General features: G+C 42.3%; 1 protein-coding gene across 3 annotated transcripts in view; it reads left to right on the forward strand.

The window, feature by feature from the left end:
* Window positions 1-11,832, forward strand: part of TAOK3 (TAO kinase 3) — a 188,713-nt gene extending 176,881 nt beyond the window's left edge. For 2 of the 3 annotated variants that reach the window (XM_030220130.1, XM_030220131.1), the window contains exons 19-21: window positions 4,445-4,657; window positions 7,177-7,359; window positions 10,569-11,830. In XM_030220130.1, the coding sequence (XP_030075990.1) occupies window positions 4,445-4,657; window positions 7,177-7,359; window positions 10,569-10,730 (558 nt within the window). In that variant the 3' untranslated portion in view covers window positions 10,731-11,830. Of the gene's footprint in view, window positions 1-4,444; window positions 4,658-7,176; window positions 7,360-10,568 lie in introns of all 3 variants that reach the window. The other variant, XM_030220132.1, reaches the window with a different exon arrangement.
* Window positions 11,833-14,025: the final 2,193 nt, after the last annotated feature.

Genomic DNA, 14,025 nt, shown 5'->3' on the forward strand with positions numbered 1-14,025 from the left:
AATCTAAATAAATAAAAATAAATATCTGTAGTCAACATTCATAATGTATACTATGGTTCTTCTATACAGAACATCATATGAAAAGCCACACTTCTTCTAACATCACTATATTCCCCCAACCCATCCTTCCCCTGTATCACAGAGAATTTTTACATTTTCTTAGATCCAAAAGAAGTATAACTTTCCAGTTTGGCCTCCTCACCAGAGGTTCTCGAGGTTTGCCATTCTAGGACAATACTTTCAATTTCAAGCCCTTTTGCCTGGCCCAGTGTGTTCTGCTTATCTTGGTACCACTTAACCTTGTCTAAGTTATAGAAAATGGAACATGCCAGGAATTACATTTAACGCATTCAGAATAGTTCTGCCTCCAAGCAGTTGGTCCAGTTAAAGGCATCAAGCTTTGCTCAGTTCAATTCCATTGATTTCTGGATATATTTTTTATTTTGTTACATTTGTACCCCACGCTTTCCCACTCATGGCAGGCGATGGAGGGTTAAGTGACTTGCCCAGAGTCACAAGGAGCTGCCTGTGCCGGGAATCGAACTCAGTTCCTCAGTTCCCCAGGACCAAAGTCCACCACCCTAACCACTAGGCCACTCCTCCATACTTTCCATATATAACAGAAAATCTGTTGATTATATTTATTTACTCCATTTTTGAAGGAATTCTCTCAAGGCAGTGTACAGCAAGAAGTAGTCAAACATAAACAATAGACAATTACAGCAGTAAAAATATTCAAACTATACAACGTACAGCATATTATTTTACATTATATTGTGAACACAGTACTTAATAAAACATTTTAATAGCATGGGGTGTAAGCAAAGATGGGACATATGGATAAGTACATAAGTAATGCCATACTGGGAAAAGACCAAGGGTCCATCGAGCCCAGCATCCTGTCCACGACAGCGGCCAATCCAGGTCAAGGGCACCTGGCAAGCTTCCCAAACATTCTATACATGTTATTCCCGGAATTGTGGATTTTCCCAAGTCCATTTAGTAGTGGTTTATGGACTTGTCCTTTAGGAAACCGTCTAACCACTTTTTAAACTCTGCCAAGCTAACCGCCTTTACGTTCTCCGGAAACGAATTCCAGAGTTTAATTATGCTTTGGGTGAAGAAATTTTTCTCCAGTTTGTTTTAAATTTGCTACACTGTAGTTTCATCGCATGCCCCCTAGTCCTAGTATTTTTGGAAAGCGTGAACAGACGCTTCACATCTACCTGTTCCACTCCACTCATTATTTTATATACAGTGGTGGAAATAAGTATTTGATCCCTTGCTGATTTTGTAAGTTTGCCCACTGACAAAGACATGAGCAGCCCATAATTGAAGGGTAGGTTATTGGTAACAGTGAGAGATAGCACATCACAAATTAAATCCGGAAAATCACATTGTGGAAAGTATATGAATTTATTTGCATTCTGCAGAGGGAAATAAGTATTTGATCCCCCACCAACCAGTAAGAGATCTGGCCCCTACAGACCAGGTAGATGCTCCAAATCAACTCATTACCTGCATGACAGACAGCTGTCGGCAATGGTCACCTGTATGAAAGACACCTGTCCACAGACTCAGTGAATCAGTCAGACTCTAACCTCTACAAAATGGCCAAGAGCAAGGAGCTGTCTAAGGATGTCAGGGACAAGATCATACACCTGCACAAGGCTGGAATGGGCTACAAAACCATCAGTAAGACGCTGGGCGAGAAGGAGACAACTGTTGGTGCCATAGTAAGAAAATGGAAGAAGTACAAAATGACTGTCAATCGACAAAGATCTGGGGCTCCACGCAAAATCTCACCTCGTGGGGTATCCTTGATCATGCAAGGTTCCACGTTAGGAGTTACGGACCAAGAAAGGGATCTGGGTGTCGTCGTTGATAATAAACTGAAACCTTCTGCTCAGTGTGCTGCTGCAGTTAGGAAAGCGAATAGAATGTTGGGTATTATTAGGAAAGGTATGGAAAACAGGTGTGAGGATGTTATAATGCCGTTGTATCGCTCCATGGTGCGACCGCACCTTGAGTATTGTGTTCAATTCTGGTCGCCGCATCTCAAGAAAGATATAGTAGAATTGGAAAAGGTGCAGCGAAGGGCGACTTAAATGATAGCGGGGATGGGACGACTTCCCTATGAAGAAAGACTAAGGAGGTTAGGGCTTTTCAGCTTGGAAAAGAGATGGCTGAGGGGAGACATGATAGAGGTACAGTGGTGGAAATAAGTATTTGATCCCTTGCTGATTTTGTAAGTTTGCCCACTGACAAAGACATGAGCAGCCCATAATTGAAGGGTAGGTTATTGGTAACAGTGAGAGATAGCACATCACAAATTAAATCCGGAAAATCACATTGTGGAAAGTATATGAATTTATTTGCATTCTGCAGAGGGAAATAAGTATTTAATCCCTCTGGCAAACAAGACCTAATACTTGGTGGCAAAACCCTTGTTGGCAAGCACAGCGGTCAGACGTCTTCTGTAGTTGATGATGAGGTTTGCACACATGTCAGGAGGAAGGTTAGAAATCAGCCTACAACTACAAGGGGGGAACTTGTCAATGATCTCAAGGCAGCTGGGACCACTGTCACCACGAAAACCATTGGTAACACATTACGACATAACGGATTGCAATCCTGCAGTGCCCGCAAGGTCCCCCTGCTCCGGAAGGCACATGTGACGGCCCGTCTGAAGTTTGCCAGTGAACACTTGGATGATGCCGAGAGTGATTGGGAGAAGGTGCTGTGGTCAGATGAGACAAAAATTGAGCTCTTTGGCATGAACTCAACTCGCCGTGTTTGGAGGAAGAGAAATGCTGCCTATGACCCAAAGAACACCGTCCCCACTGTCAAGCATGGAGGTGGAAATGTTATGTTTTGGGGGTGTTTCTCTGCTAAGGGCACAGGACTACTTCACCGCATCAATGGGAGAATGGATGGGGCCATGTACCGTACAATTCTGAGTGACAACCTCCTTCCCTCCGCCAGGGCCTTAAAAATGGGTCGTGGCTGGGTCTTCCAGCACGACAATGACCCAAAACATACAGCCAAGGCAACAAAGGAGTGGCTCAGGAAGAAGCACATTAGGGTCATGGAGTGGCCTAGCCAGTCACCAGACCTTAATCCCATTGAAAACTTATGGAGGGAGCTGAAGCTGCGAGTTGCCAAGCGACAGCCCAGAACTCTTAATGATTTAGAGATGATCTGCAAAGAGGAGTGGACCAAAATTCCTCCTGACGTGTGCAAACCTCATCATCAACTACAGAAGACGTCTGACCGCTGTGCTTGCCAACAAGGGTTTTGCCACCAAGTATTAGGTCTTGTTTGCCAGAGGGATTAAATACTTATTTCCCTCTGCAGAATGCAAATAAATTCATATACTTTCCACAATGTGATTTTCCGGATTTAATTTGTGATGTGCTATCTCTCACTGTTACCAATAACCTACCCTTCAATTATGGGCTGCTCATGTCTTTGTCAGTGGGCAAACTTACAAAATCAGCAAGGGATCAAATACTTATTTCCACCACTGTACCTCTATCATGTCTCCCCTCAGCCATCTCTTTTCCAAGCTGAAAAGCCCTAACCTCCTTAGTCTTTCTTCATAGGGAAGTCGTCCCATCCCCGCTATCATTTTAGTCGCCCTTCGCTGCACCTTTTCCAATTCTACTATATCTTTCTTGAGATGCGGCGACCAGAATTGAACACAATACTCAAGGTGCGGTCGCACCATGGAGCGATACAACGGCATTATAACATCCTCACACCTGTTTTCCATACCTTTCCTAATAATACCCAACATTCTATTCGCTTTCCTAACTGCAGCAGCACACTGAGCAGAAGGTTTCAGTTTATTATCAACGACGACACCCAGATCCCTTTCTTGGTCCGTAACTCCTAACGTGGAACCTTGCATGACGTAGCTATAATTCAGGTTCTTTTTTCCCACATGCAACACCTTGCACTTGCTCACATTAAACGTCATCTGCCATTTAGCCGCCCAGTCTCCCAGTCTCGTAAGGTCCTTCTGTAATTTTTCACAATCCTGTCGCGAGTTAACGTCTTTGAATAACTTTGTGTCATCAGCAAATTTAATTACCTCGCTGGTTACTCCCATCTCTAAATCGTTTATAAATATATTAGATATATTATATTGGATGAGATAGTATCTTATTTTCTTACTCCTGCTACTCTAATTTAAAGAAAGTTGCAAATGAGGTCAGAAAGGTGCTTGAATATTATCTTAGCTAGGGTAGGAGTGGATAAACATAAGATTCGTCTAATATTTGAACTAGATGATTAATTGAGGGTAGACGAGAGAATAGAGTTAGCATTGTGGCTGTACCTGTTGCTGTGTTTTGCATTGTGAAATGCTGATATGTACATTTTATTGTAAAGTAGAGTTTTATAAACTTCTTACTCTCCCAGAAATTTGTTCTCTCTGCAGGTCATGGAATTGCAGATAAAGAAGCAGTTCCAAGACACATGCAAGGTGCAGACGAAACAGTACAAGGCACTAAAGAATCACCAGCTTGAAGTTTCTGCAAAGAGTGAGCACAAAACCATCTTGAAGTCTCTGAAAGATGAGCAGACGCGGAAACTAGCCATCCTAGCTGAGCAGTATGAGCAGAGCATTAACGAGATGATGGCATCGCAAGCGGTAAGGAAACCAGAGTGGGCTTGTAAGGAGGAACTCTGGCAATTATTTTCATATTACTACTTTTAGAGAGATGGACTTCTAAGAACTGAAATAATCACCTTTAGTACCTATTGAAAGCCATTCAGCTGAGGCTGCGATCTTCTGCTTGCAACATTGGACAGTCAGCAACCTGTTTTATCACAGATGGCATTGAAATACGCTGTATACACATAATTGTGCAAGTGTGCTTGAGCCTTCCCTGCTGTTATATTTGGGCCCACACACCTCTACCAACGCATGCCATTTCTCCCTGCAGTAGTTTTCTACTACTACTACTACTATTTAGCATTTCTATAGCGCTACAAGGCGTACGCAGCGCTGCACAAACATAGAAGAAAGACAGTCTCTGCTCAAAGAGCTTACAATCTCTTGCATAGTCACTTGTGACTTAGGGGTAGATGCACTAAGGTCCTCGGAAGAGCCCTTCCCTTACTGATTCCATAGCGAATCGGTAGGGAACAGCCATGCATCAAGGAAATGGGAATGCAAATGAGCTGCTCGTTGTAGTTTACTTGCATTCTCTATTCCCTCAGAAGCCAGTCGAGCATGCGCAGAGCAGCCAAGCGTTATGCTGGCTGCTCTGATCATGCCAAATACGTCCAAAAAGGTCGTCCCTAATGACATCCGCCTTTTCTGCTTTGCCTGTGGCCGTCCCTGTGCCGCCCAGGAAAGGAAGACGCCGCGTCACTCACCCCCTCCATGGCCTGCTGCAGGAAGGCTCCGATGCGGCTTGGGTTCCTCCAGTGATCCTAGCAGGAGAGCGCAGTTGAGGACGTCTATCGTCCACGTCTTCAACACCCGTCCATCTTCCGCCCCTAGGTCTCTGTCAGCCAATCACAGTGTGTTTAACTCAGCTAAACACGCTGTGATTGGCTGAGAGACCTCCAGGTCTCTCTCAGCTGAGCTAAACAGGATCACGCAGTGAAGGATGTCCAAAAAGGAAGTCTTGTTTGGAGTTGGGGGGGGGGGGGGCCTACGAGTGAAGGACACCCAAAAAGAACGTCTTTTTGGAGTGGGGGGTTTTTTTTAATACAGGTGAAGGACGTCCAAAAAGGACATCTTTTAGAGGGTTGTTTTTTTTATTTTTATTGAAGGACGTCCCTGACGACATTTTTTTTTTTTCTTCCGATTCTTTCCTTTGCCCCAACGAGAGGTGTAGAACTCCCGTTGGTTTTCCATGGTAAGGGGATCGGAAAACGGTAGTGCATCTCATAATAGTCTTGCAACGGTAGTGCAGCTCATTACATAGCACAACAAAAACGTTTTCGTGTGCTACTGGGCAAAAACCATTTGTCCTATACTAAATTCAGTGTGCGTATTCCAAATCCGAAGTCAGAATTGTTGTAACACATGAGGAAATTTTGTTATGCATAAGTTTGCCCAAATGAATTAAGCACTTGGAAAGCACTGAATAATTTTTTACAGAACGAGTTTTACTCCCACAATTACCTGATCTACATCAAAGTTGTCGTAGTAAATAGTACATGAAAATGTAATTGAATAACAAAATTTCAAAAAAGTCTCATATTCCAGTTTAAAAGTATTACTTCAGCAAGGCCCAGTACTGTTAAAAGTGCTTCAAGCATCTGCTTTTGCGTTTGTGACCAGTCATATTTTCCCCTTGCAAAAACCAGCAGTAGCCCCCCCCCCCCCCCCCCCCCCCCCATCATGTTGGGATTCCAGCAGCCTTGATATCTGTTCTCCATTGTAGAAATGTCTTTATGGAACCTCTCTCCATGTTTGTCACTTACGTGTCCCAAATTGGATGGGAAAAAGTCAAGATGGAAATGTAAGAAATGCATTTTCAATGACATTTGGCAGCCAAGTTGTTCATATGCTTTAAGCATGTTATCTACTAGTTCAGCATAGTTTTCAGCTCGTCTGTTCCCAAGGAGGTTCTGCACTACTAGCACAAATGCATCCCAAGCATTAATATTATAAGTGAATAGGCTTTGCATGTATAACTTAAAATCTAGACGCGACAGGCAAATTCAGAGTTCATATTCAGGATCGGTGGGTTCAATTTAGTATAAATCACATGTTTTTCTCTCAGTAGCAAAATCATTGTTGCGTTGTGTTATAATAGCCTTTGGATCATTTGCATTCCGTTTTCGTTAGCTGCTACCGTGACAGGAAAATGCCCTTTTGTGCATGTCCCTGTTTACTACTTGCACGTTAAACTGGCTAGAACAAGTTTAAAACCCACGTTGCTGGCTTGCTAACTTTAGTGCATCTAGCCCTTATTTCTATAGCACTACTAGACTTACATTTATGCAACTATGTGAGAATTTTGGAAACTATCTTAGAAACATCCTTTTTCTCGAAAGCTTCATCCCTATTTGGCAACCACTGTTTGCCATCATTCTGTCTAATGGCATCATTTTGAATTATTGTAGAATTGTCTGTAGATTGCTCCATCTCTGCTTAGAATTTGTTGGTTGTACAAGATCCTAATGTAATGTAATTTTGAACCTTTGCAGCTGCGTCTGGATGAGGCTCAGGAAGCGGAGTGCCAAGCCCTGAGGTTGCAGCTGCAACAAGAGATGGAGCTGCTTAATGCCTACCAGAGCAAGATCAAGATGCAAACAGAAGCGCAACATGAACGCGAGATTCAAAAGCTGGAACAGAGGGTTTCTTTGCGAAGAGCTCATCTCGAACAAAAAGTATGTCACTTGTACAGTGGGAAAGCACAAAAACTGCAGTATTAACTGGGATTTAGAGTAGAGAGTTGCACAAAAATCTAACCTGTCCCACTCCCTGCTGCAAGTAATCTCCTCCATACCATCGCCTAGCCATTGCCATGCCACGGTCACGTTGAAATCCCCCCCCCCCCCCCCCCCCCCAAAAAAAAGACAGCTAGATTCTACAAGCAATTCTACCAGCAGTAAAAATTCTAGTAAAAGTAACATAAATCATTTTCTTCTGTACTGTGCTAAGACAGCAGATGTACAGATTAGCAGGACCCAAAGCAGTGCAAAACAAGTAAAGTCAGAAACAACACACAATATGTAAACTGTTTGTTTGTTTATTTATTTATTGCATTTGTATCCCACATTTTCCCACCTATTTGCAGGCTCAATGTGGCTTACATAATTGTTCTACCTTAGGATTCACCTTCGGGTTTGAAAAGCAAAACTATGTGCAAGTAAGGACTGGATAAACGAATTAAAGCAAAGTTTAAAGGAAATGCCCTGAATATATAATACTTGGTAGCAATAATGAAACAGTGATAGAATATTCACATAGCAAACAGCCTGAGGCAACAGATTTATTTTTCACTGAACATAATTAACTTTGTATGAACCTGGTGGCTAACACTGTGCTGAACTGGACAATGTTGGCACATTTAGACTGATGCTGGGCAGAACTTCTGCATGAAGGAAACCCTTCCCTCATTATTCAGTACCTCTCTGTGAAATAGTAGTAATAAAGACAAATTCATTTTTATAATATACCATTGCATTCTACAAAATGGAGTAGAGGAGTGTGGTAGCCGTGTTAGTCCACTCTTTCGAAGGTTTCCGATCTGACGAAGAAGGGCAACCTTCGAAAGCTAATCAAGAAATGTATTATGTCCAATAAAAAAGGTATCATCTTATTTACAAAATGGAGTAAATTCCCACATGCTATCCCTTTCTATTAATGTAGGCACAGGAGATAAAAAAGATTTTAAATGCTCCCAAGTTTCAACCTAATTCATGTATAATGTGGGATATAATTGTAATAAATAAGTAAATAGATAGAAAGTCTGAATGTTGAGCACCTGATTCTCATAACATGATATCTGTTTTAGGGCCCATTACCAGGAGAAAAAAAAATATCTCTGCACGAATGTAATTGTTAGGGTGTCTCTTTAAACAGCTCCTCCAAATGACACTGATTACAATTTATAAACAAATTACTACTCTACCTATAAAAAGTTATTCCATTATTATACTTCCTTTGTGTACATCCGTATGCTACGGCAGTCAGTATGTTTGCAAATATGAGTTTAAATAAAAATGCTACCAATATAAAGAACTTGTATGCAGCAGCTCATAGGTTTGTTTGCTTTGAGTGTATGGCGATGACAGCTGCGCAAGGAAGGGGAAACAGAGACTACCTGTCTTCAACTCCCACCCAAACACACACGCACCATCCATCCACCTCTCCTTCAGCCCTGGATGCCCCTCCCACACATACCTCACATCATCATGGTGGTCTAGTGGCTTGCTTTGGGGCAGGAAAGGTCCCCATGCTTTCCTGCCTGCTGACACTGGTTCTCTCACCCCTGCCACTTTTTTAAAATGGCCGTCAAGAGTTCAAGCGTGGCGACCTTTCCTGCCACAAAGCAAGCCACTAGATCACCAGGATATGATGTAGGGTATGGGGAGGGAAAGCAATGGTCAGTTTTAGTTCCGCAGGAACCCTGCAGGACCTGGGTGGATCCCCGTGGACCTTGGTCCATCCCCACGGGATCCCCGCTATCCCTATTCCCGTGCAGCTCTCTAATTTAGAGTATAATTCTATGAAAACAAGAGGTTGCAGGTAATAAAGTGCAGTATTAAATGGCATGTAGAATATAATGTTGTGAAAACAAGAGGCCCCGTGTAATAAGAAATGCAGTAGGTTTTGCACAAAGTTTTAACACAGCTTCTGTGTGGGTGTCCTATGTTCAAACAGGTTTTGTGCACAACCTCAAAAGCAGCTCATGATAATGAAGATATTAGCTGTTAAACCCAGATGTAAAGAAGTGCTTAAAAGACTCAGGGCTGAACACAGAGGTTTTTTAGTCCCAGGGCTTTAATGCCAGGTCTGAGGAGGAGCAAAAAAGTTAGCTGGTTCCTTTGGCTTTGTTGGAAGGGTTGATCAACACAAAACAAAGGCATGATAAGGACCTAAGGAGCAAACAGCATGCACAGAAATATTACTGCATTGTGTTAAATATTTAAGTATAAAATAGCAAACTTACTTATGTATGTACATGCAGCTCAGAGTGCTGTGTGGAAAATACAGCTGCTGCGAACGCAAAGCCATGTGTGCACGCTTCCCGTGTTAGTACATAGTTTTTGTGTACAACTTGTTTTGCTGCATTTGGAAGCAAAGTTTATTAATATGTTAGGAAACCATGTACAGTTCTAGTGCAAGATGTGTTTGGCACTTTCACCAGGTCATGTGATGATCAGGCTGTTTAACTGTCTGTACACAGACTTAAAGTATAAATCTCTTTGGAAGACTGGACCTTTCAACTTAGTAAAATGTAAATTATCATTCCTTTTCCACATCTTGCACTGCACTCAATACCTTCCCTGTTTCCTTCACACACAATTTCATGTATACGTACATCCTGAACCATGTTCCTGAATCTAACAAAATCTTTTTTTAAACCTCATACTTCAATAAATTGGTTCATTCCCTTGAGATAGAGAAAGAAGCTGAATTTTTTGAGCGGAATTACATTTGTTTGCTGCCCCTTCTCTCCATAAAATGATGTCTCCAAATTGAGTTAGTTTTGTACATACCATGGCATTAGTGAACTCACTCTTATGGCAGAGTATATGAAGTATGATGTGTGACTCCAAATTCTTGCTAATGCTCACTCTGTTACTTGCATCAAACAAAAGAGAGATTCATTTGGCATTAGTAAGACTCATCCCGGTGTATTTGAAAATTCTTTATAATCGAGCCTGTGGCACCTAATAGAATGGGAAATATTTTTGTATCTTTCTGCCACATGTTTTGGTCTGGCTGCTTGGCTTGGTATTTGGGTGCACAGAATTGTAGGCTTTTCTCTGCTGGGATTCCCATTAGTGTTTCAGGACTTTGCGTTCTGCTTTCTTGCTGACATACCAGGAATCCCCACCCCTCACCAGTTGTTTTGTGGTTGTTGCAGATTGAAGAAGAGCTGGCTGCCCTGCAGAAGGAACGCAGTGAGAGAATAAAGATCCTGTTTGAAAGGCAAGACCGGGAAATTGAGACTTTTGACATGGAGAGCCTCAGGATGGGATTTGGAAATCTAGTCACTTTAGAATATCCCAAGGAGGACTATAGATGAGACTTTATATATACATATACACATACAAATCTGCCATTAAAAATAATAACAATCAAGAAACTTGCAAAATCACATTCCCCATTTAGCGGGTGTGCTCTCTCCCTCAATCTGACGTGGTGTCGGACGCTAGTGCCTGTCTTCTCTGTACTGTTCATCAGGGGCTCCTCTCAGCAAAGCTGCAGTGCTGGACCTGCTCCCTGAAACGTCGAGGGCGGTGGGGGAGGGGGTTTTCTCCCATAGTACGTCACAGTATCGATATCTGTGTGCATTGATCATCTGTGACTGACTTCTGAGACTGTAGAAAAAACAGTAATAATAATACTATAAAAGACAGTGTGGATGGTTGCTGTGAAGCAATCGTTCTGGGGAAACTGCAAGCAAAAAAAAAAAAAAAAAATTACATTTAAATAACTAAAATCTGCTGTGAGAGAGAGACAGTAGCTGCTGCTGCATTTTTTGGTATTTATTCATCAGGAATTCAAACTAAAAAATTTTATTAAGATTAAACTTTGATACATTTTCCAGATTCTGATTGTGATGTACATATCAGTGGTGACATATTTACATTACAGGGGATGGGGAATGGGCAGGGGAGTGAATTTCTCATGTTTTTTTAACGAACTGTGCTGGCAAGAGCTGACTCTGTCCTCAGTGTCTGATTGTTATCACAGGAGATGATGCTATGACAGTTCCCAGCAACCCCCAGAGTCCCAGTAGCACAAAAAATGGGCTTTGGAAAAAAATTGTGTATTTTGTGTATAGAATGAATTTAAGGAGAGCTTTTACTTATTTTCTTATTGTATTTTAACTGTTTCGCGGATCAAGAAAATATTTTTTTTTCGCCCAGTTCAGTATTTACAATTTAAAAAGAAATTACCTGCCAATATCGGTGCAGTCATTCAGGTCTCTTTGTTTTACTTGGTGGGGAAGAGGGGATTTGTTTGCTTTCCTTCCCTGCCCCCAACCTTGCTCTTTAAATATTGCATTCTTCACATTTTCAAGCTGTGTATTTTCTTACAATAAAGAAAAAATGACATAAAAAAGGCTTTTCTTCTTTTGCATGAGAAAAAAGTTAGAGAGAACCTCAGGTTTCAAATTTAAGCAAGCGAGCACAAGTTCTCTTGTTTAGTACTTTTAATTATAGTTGTCAATAAAAATTCATCACAGGTGTTTCTGTTTTTAATGGCTGTTTTATTTTAGCCAAACATTCTGCCTTTTAGCTGTAGAGCTTTTTTGCCCTCTCACTTAGCACCGTTCTTGTGCAGGTCATGGGATGGGTACTGACTGGGCAGTAGTCTCTCTGTGATACAAGATGCTTCCAGCTGGCTGGTGCTGCAGCACATTCTCCCATCCAAGTAGGCTAAGGAATGCAATATAAGAAAAACATTTCCGCTCTCTGTTGATGCTTTGAATGTAGTTGGAAAAACCACAGAAAGGTGGTATATAAGTCCCATTCCCCCTAAATTCTAATCAGTGCCAATTAGTGCTCATTATTGCTTGTTAATTGCTGATATCAGTGCTCATTAACTTAAGCCAATTAAGTTATGTGCAGTGTTATAGGATCCGTGCCAATTTCAGCACCTAAATCTAACCAAACTATATAGAATCCGGGGGTAAGTGTAACTCTCTAAACAGGCTTTCTCTCCTATTAATTTGGGGGGAATTCTAGATTTAATTATTCACCTTTTCCAAATCTGAGCACAATCTAATTCCCATCAGGTACACACAAATTATTTCCTGCCCAAGTGAGCTATGCTCTGAGGTCACAGAGTGTCCATTTGAGAAGTGAGATTTGAACACTGGCTTCCCTGGTTCATACCGTTTCTGTATCCTCTAAGCTGCTATTCCATTCCTACTCTGTGCTCTTAACGGAAGTAGTCCAACTTATCTGTCAGTGTGCCTGACCTCAACCAACTATTTTTGATTCAAACAGAAGACCAGTATAACACTATTATAAGATGCTGTTAAGTGCCAAAGTAGTCGCCCGAGAGACAGTAATGTCTGCAACGGAGCCTCAATCAATTACTGTCTCTTCACAAAGTGCCTGACCCCTCCAGCCTGTTGCTGGTCAGCTGTGGGCTGCAGGAGAAACAAAAGCAGATGTGCTTCCTGCCCAAACCCCCTTAGCCTGCTTGTGCTGTAGTACAGGTGTGATACAAAGAAGCTGCCACGAGGTCCCGAAAAGCTAGGCATGTTAAACGAATAGTCCTGGTCTGTAGGTGACCGACAGACCACATCGCCTCCAGGATCAACCAGTGGCCCTGTGCTACCTGCCCCAGACAATGTGCCCCCCCCCCCCCCCCCCGAGAGGTTGGCATCTGTTCATCACCACAGTCCATGTCATTCATTCCCTTCTCCAGATTGCTTCTGTCCAGCCACCCCTTAGCTGGACTGAGCAGCAATGAAGGTCGCCCAACTGCAGGACCAGCTAGACAGCAGGGCATCCTGTAGGGGATGCATATGTGCTCCTCTCACCCAAGGAACTGCTTTGATCGTTGTTGCCATGAAGGCTAACACTTGAAAGACTGCCCATGCTGTTGGACAACACTGCTGGACCCAGATGCTGCATCTGAGATTTTCATGAGAGGTGGTCTGTCTCTGCTGTGAAAAAACAGAACCCAGTTCTGTCTGCTTTTTATCTTGATGATGGTTAACCCCCATTCCAGGTAAGGAACTTCATCTTCCTGAGTTCTGCCTTAAGAAACCTGTATAAGGGAAAATTGTGACAAGGCTAGATGTTTTAAATCCCAGATGCTATAGAAATTGTCAGGGAATCAAAATAGGATAAACTAGAGTCCTCCTGGTGTTCAGAACAATGGCCTGGAACCCCTCCCAGAGCTCATATCCTGCTGGGTAAGTCAATTTATCCCTAGCTGCCTTGGGTATCAATTTAAGATTACATATTCTCTGTCCGCACAAGCAGACATTCTTGACGCCTTTATGTATAATTTTTTTTTTTTTTTTTTTTTTTTTTACAAGATTTTGGGTTAGAAAGAATAAAAAGAGAAAATTACATTCCTCAAACTCCAGCCTAGCTAATATTATCATGAGAGAAGATTCTTTTAAAAATCATGATGTGGCTGCAGCATACAGAACTGTGCAGTTTTGGCAAGAGTGAAAACGGCTTCATCCTGCATTTCAGTTTTAGTACCTGTAATATGTTACTTTTATTCTTTCCAACCTGTTGGCTAATGGAAAGCAGGGGCGTATCTGCGTGGGGCCTCAGGGGCCTGGGCCCCCGCAGATTTCGCCCTGGACCCCCCTACCGCTGCCAACCCTCCCCCTCCGTTGCTCG

Source organism: Microcaecilia unicolor, chromosome 11 (assembly GCF_901765095.1).
Source record: "Microcaecilia unicolor chromosome 11, aMicUni1.1, whole genome shotgun sequence".
NCBI classification, from domain to species: domain Eukaryota; kingdom Metazoa; phylum Chordata; class Amphibia; order Gymnophiona; family Siphonopidae; genus Microcaecilia; species Microcaecilia unicolor.